The following is a 5,858-nucleotide window of genomic DNA, read 5'->3' on the forward strand; positions in this document are numbered from 1 at the left end:
CTGCCTTCCCATCTGCCTTTTTTTGTCTTGGGCTCCCCACTGTCTTTCGTCCTGGTGGCCCCAAAACCGCTCCGTCAAAAGTGTTCGGCTCCGGCGTTTACACAAAGACATTTGCTACCAGGGTGCCAATGTAACTGGAGACCGTTGTAGCTGCTGTGCAGGGGGCCATCTGGCGTGGTTTGTGCGAGGGGAGAGTGGGAGACAAATGCAGAACAAATTTCGAGAAAATAATCAGGACTGCCTTTTCGAGTCAAACATGTCGTTGAACAGAGAAATGCAAGAAAAAAAGAAAGAAAGAAAGAAACTAAAGCTGAAGGCATGCCAATGCATACGGCTGCTCGCACTTGGGGGCAGGAGCGAGAGAGGATACAGGAGGGGCAAGTGGTCTTCGTAAGGACTACCGCCCAAGGTGTATTGAATTCAAGGTCGCACTTCCCCTGGCATACTACGTTTAGTAACGATCTGTTGGTAGCAAAGGGAAGGAACCGCGATTGGGGGCCTTGGACGTGAAGAAGTGGAAGGCACGATGGCCACGGCAGAGCAAGACCAACAGCGCAATATTGCGGCTGGGAAGGAAAGAACGAGCATGGCATGGACGGTGGAAGGCACAGAAAATTCCAGGGTGAAGACCAAGTAATTACAACATACAACCATCATCGCAACCCCCGTAGTTGAGCTCTACGCATGGTAGCCATAACGGGCAGGCTGCCCTGGCTTCCCTTCGATAGGTGCCTCTTGCCACGCGGTGCATCCAGTGCTGCCGTCGCTGTTGGGGGCCGCCGCAGTTGCTCTCCTGAAGGTCGTCCCTTCCTAGTTTGGCGCTTGGCCTCTTTTTTTGGCCGTTTGTCAGTTAAGTCCCCCTTCCCTCCTTCCGCCTTCTACGATGTACGACATACCTCTTTCCTTCTGGCTTTGTCTTGACAGTGTGGCTCCTTCCACAAGCTGCATGTCGGTATGTACTTTCTTGCTCACGCGTCGTGCGTTTCATGCAGCCTCTTCTCGGCTCTCCGATTCCCCGTCTCCATTTTTCTTCCTTTGTAACATTTTCTTCTATTATTCTACTACTACAACTACTATTATTATTATAATTATTTTTGCTTCTTCCACCAGCTATTCTTTGACTTCGCCGATCTCATCCTCGAGCCGTCTCTCAACCTCCCATGTCTCCCTGGTCCCTTTTACTGCCCTGACTCGGGAAACACCCCCAACACACTCTCTGAACACCCCCTTTACTCTCCCTTCCACACGCCCGTACTTTGCGCTCTTCTACATGCTCTCACATCCTCGGGCGGCCTGATCTACGGGCCTTTGTATGCCTCTCTCCTCTTCACGCCTCCGGTGCGCCAACGCCATACGCCAAACTCCAACACACGCCAACGTCCTTTCGCATGTCAGTGTCTGTCCTGTTGCAACTCACACGCTGGCGTCGGATAGGCCCTACGAACGTACTTCGTAATGTCGTGGTCTTCTTCCCGTTTATTTCTCATCGTCCCACACCCTCCACTCGTGCTCGTGCAGCCTGTCCCGTTGATACTTTGACATCCGTAAGGATAATCAAACATCGAAGAAGGGGACGAAAAAAAAGGAAGAAAGTGGGCGAATCGTATTCGTTTTTTGTCAAAAAAGTAGGGAAAACCTGCATGGCATCGGGCGTCTTTTCTCGCTTCTCTTCTGTCCTTCCCTTGATATCGGATCCTCATAAGGCACTCTTCGTCCCGATGGTCTTTATTTATTCGAAAAGAGACCTTCAAGTTTCGGTTTTCATTTCCTCATCTCTTCTTTCTCGACTTTCTCGACATTCTCTGCCAGACTCCCGTTCCTCGGCTCATCTGGCTCGCCATCCCTGAACGTTTAAGACCTCAAAAGTTCAACAAGAATCATCCGCTACCAACTTTGATAGTTTCAGTTTTTCTTACACGCTTTTTCTGTTTACTCCAGAGAACCAACAGGCAAATTTCAGCTTGATCGGCTGCAAGTTCTTGTCTTCTCGTCGAGTCGGCTGAAACTTGTCCACGACCCGTCGCTGTTTCCCTTGCATCTTTCACACTTCTATTCTCCTTTCACCCTTCGCCTATTTTGCCCTTCTCTACATGACCAACATTTATTGATTCCTGACACTTGCCGGACTGGCTTTCTATTTTTACAATATTGTTACAGCTATCCAGACATCTGCTGATACCCAATTCCAGCCAGTTTGCTACTTCTATTTTTTGATCCATTTGTTTCAGCTCGTATTTCAGGGAGGCTTGTTTCTTCTTTGTTTTTTTTTTTTTTTTTTTTTTTTTTTTTTTTTTTTTTTTTTACTTGTGGCACCTTGGATTTTGCCTCGCATTTCTATTTTCGCTTATGAAACTTTTCGCGTACGTTTTTGTTAACTTCTTATTCACTTATTTTCATATATTCCGGGGTGTTATGCTAGCCCAGCCTCACTTCTGACTTGCATTCTTGCAGCTGCCAGCTCTTCTGTGCCGGTCGGTTCCTGGCCTCCGCCCCCGACCATCCCACACCTTTATCCCTTCCTCCTAATTTTTATTCTATTCTGCTGCATCGCACCCTTTGGATGTTACGTTTTTTCTCACCCCCCAGTTTTATTTTTGTCCCCTGAGATACCCTTTCTTCCGCAGCTTGTTTATTTGCTTCGGCTCATCTTCTTGTCCTACGACCTACTGTTGAACGAGCTGTGTTGTTCCTTTTTTATTTATATTCTATTTTGTCACCGACTGTCTAACCACAGCTGTCTCGCCGATCTTCTTCTTCTGGCCTCCGATCCGCCCTCATCATGTCGTCACTCAAATACATTCTGGGCGATAACGAGGATGAGTATCATCCGCCAACCCACAGTCTGTCCTCCTCGTTTCTATCTTTTCACATCTGCAGTCCTTTTTCTGTCCTGGCCTTTCCTCCCCCTTCCCCCTCGCTTCTCTTCTGCCCCTTTGTGGTTTCGGTTTATTTTTAAACTTTACATCTTCACTTCGACTCGTCCTTGCCTTCATCGCCTCCCTTTGCGAGGACACTAAAACTAATATAAAGGGCCATCGTCTGCCCTATCTTCATCAGACTCGCATGGCACAGAAGGGACATCAGCACACGCCAACACATCGACCCTTGTCTACCGAGGAAGCAACAACAAACCAGGAAAGTCTAGCAAGCCCGGCGGTAGCAGCAGTAGCAGCTCATCCAAGCCATCCGGTTCCAGTTCAAAGACCGTCCATCATCATTCCTCCAAGGGCAAGTCCAGCAGCAAGGGCAAGCACAAAGCTGCCGAAGACGACAACCTTGACGACGTAGACGACTACGACTACGACCAATCCTCCACCCAGCTCGCCATGGACTCTGGCGCCGAGTACGGTTCCTCTGCGGAGGGTCAATACTACCAGCAGTCACATCATGGCCACAGCCACCATGGCCATCACGAACATCATAGCCACCATGGTCATCACGGAAGCAACCGAGGTGGCCACGGCGGCTATTACATGGACCCTAACGCTGGGGCCGGTTACGCACATATGCAGGATACTGCCGTCATGCACAACGCCGGTGTGGCCATGGACGGCTCCTACGAAGCCGCGTCTATTCACCAATACGGCGCCATGCACGGCATGGACTCATCTTCGATGTCGGCGCACGGCGACATGTCTGGGCACTACGGCGGCATGGTTGGGTACGCCGATCATAGAGACACCAGCTATACACCCATAACCCGTCGTCAGAGTCGAGCGCTGAAGGGAAAGCCTGTCCACGTCTGTGACAGATGTGAACCTCGCCGTGTGAGTCTCCCAAATACCATTTCCGTATTTGTTTCCGCTCTCTACTAACAGTCGTTTAGACTTTCACGCGAGCCGAACATTTGCGGCAAGTCTACATGGCCCAACACCCCGTTTCGCGACACTTAGGAACCTGCGCGTTGACTAACATTCAGAATGCTCTATAGCCGCCACCAGCTCAGTCACGACGAGCCTCGCCATATGTGCACATACCCCGGCTGTACCAAAATCTTCTTTCGCACCGATCTCCTGCACCGGCACCAACAGAAGCAGTATGTTCCATTCCTGCCCTCCCTCCCCTTTCCATACTTTGCGCCTGAAGAGTGTGGTTCACGACGAGCTTGATCCTGATGTGACAAAGACATACATGGAGGATGGCCTCCAACGGAAGCGGCTCAAACGACAGTACTGACTGGCGCAGTAGCAGTGGGGAAGAGATGCCGCAAGACGCCGACGACGGAGAGGCCGGACCATCAGGTCGTCGAGGTTCGTCCCAGGCGAGCGATTCCCCGGGCGGGAGTTGGGCCGCCACAGGAGCAGTACGGAGCACCACCTATTTTTCTTTGTCAAAAGGGACCCCGGGAAGCAGGAGTGATAATAACCATGACAGTAGTACTGATCCCGACATGGGCGAGACCCCCGCAGGCCGACGTAGACGCCGTCGACCATCCAGCGTGGGGAGAGGTGATCCCAAGGGTCACAGCGGGGATGGACGGAAACGCACTATTCGATCGGAGGGGAAGACGAAACCAAAAAACCAAGACGACAAGCCACATCCAAGCGACAGTCAAACACTCGGCGGGCAGTCGAACTCGCCGCAAACCGTCCGAACGAAGGATCTCAGCACCTACTATAAGAAAGGGAAGGATACCAAAGGACGGGAGAGTGGTCAGGACAGAAAAACAAGGACTGTCGGCAAAGCACAAGGCGTGGACCTTCACAGTGTCCTGGTCGGCGCTGCAGCCAGCAGCGCCGACCAACTGACCTTTCACGAAGAAACGGCACCTGAAACCCACCCGATGAGCAGTATTTCACCTCCTGCTGGCGACTTGCGACCGAGGGACGGAGCCCAAGACAACCCCTGCGCACAACCTCGGCACCCCGGCCCCTATATGCATACCCAGTCGTTGCAGACTCATGCCGGTATCTATAGTCGTCACAATCGCAATCACACGGTGCCCGACGCAGGTTATGATGAACACCAGCAACTCTCGCGCTTCAATCATCAATACCACCACAGCGATCCGTCCTCGGCCATTGGGTTGTCTCTGTCAAGCAGCAGCTTGGCACACGACATTGCCAGCCATAGCAGCACAGCTGGCCCCATGCCATTGCCTCGCACCAGTATGGCGGGATCGAGTACAATACCAATCGACGACACAGAAGGCATTGGCCACCCTCTACCCGTGTCCTGTTCCATGGCCTCTGGCGGTTTTGCTGTTTCTACCAACAGCAACGGTCTCGGCCCACTACCGCCGTCTGCACACGGCTATGACCCGATACCGACGCACTTTGTGTATGAGCATCCTGTCAGTCCGCCCCCCGGCCAAGGAGTCTCGTTTGCCTCAGAAAGTGTGCCACCGCTCATGGACTCCGGTCTGCCGCGCGACTATATGCCGCTCAGCAGCAGCTCTAGCCTCCGCCACATCGATGGCGCCAGCAGCTCGGGTAGTTGGACAACCTCGTATACACTGTCCTCATCCGTCAGTTCGTCTGCCAGGCATGGCTGTACCACAATTGACGATCTGTAAGAAGGTGGTGGTGAGCTATTTCGGAGGGGTGCTCAAGCAAGGTATCATCAGTTGGGAGTTGGTCCGTGCCTTTTTGTGTATATTTCACATGCTGGCAAGAGTGAATAAGTCGGAGGCTAGTTGACCGTTCGCGAGGACAACTAATGAGGAGGAAGGCTCTTTTACGGACAGAACGACTTTTCAGAGCTTGCAGGTCAAGGGGGGGATCTCACATATATGTTGTATTTATTTATGTTGACGTTGGTGGCTGGCCTGCACTTGGTCGTCCTATTTTTACTTTTCTTTTTAATATAGTTGCTTGTAGGGGTATTTATGGCTGTTCTGCGATGCATTGATGCGCGCG

The 5,858-nt window shown here is 51.7% G+C and overlaps 2 protein-coding genes across 2 annotated transcripts; both read left to right on the forward strand.

The window, feature by feature from the left end:
- Window positions 1-2,779: 2,779 nt before the first annotated feature.
- On the forward strand, window positions 2,780-4,176 carry SPBR_08450 (uncharacterized protein; the record flags this gene model as incomplete). The annotated part of the gene is made up of 3 exons (XM_040766688.1): window positions 2,780-2,840; window positions 3,058-3,740; window positions 4,087-4,176. 3 exons carry the CDS (start codon window positions 2,780-2,782, stop codon window positions 4,174-4,176), a joined length of 834 nt encoding a protein of 277 aa, XP_040614800.1.
- A 1,006-nt stretch (window positions 4,177-5,182) lies between these two features.
- Window positions 5,183-5,515, forward strand: SPBR_08760 (uncharacterized protein; the record flags this gene model as incomplete). Its single annotated transcript, XM_040766998.1, has 1 exon — window positions 5,183-5,515. The coding sequence occupies one exon, from the start codon at window positions 5,183-5,185 to the stop codon at window positions 5,513-5,515; it is 333 nt and encodes a 110-aa protein (XP_040614801.1).
- Between the last annotated feature and the right edge of the window lie 343 nt (window positions 5,516-5,858).

This window comes from Sporothrix brasiliensis (assembly GCF_000820605.1).
Source record: "Sporothrix brasiliensis 5110 chromosome Unknown Cont22, whole genome shotgun sequence".
In the NCBI taxonomy this organism is placed as follows: Eukaryota; Fungi; Ascomycota; class Sordariomycetes; order Ophiostomatales; family Ophiostomataceae; genus Sporothrix; species Sporothrix brasiliensis.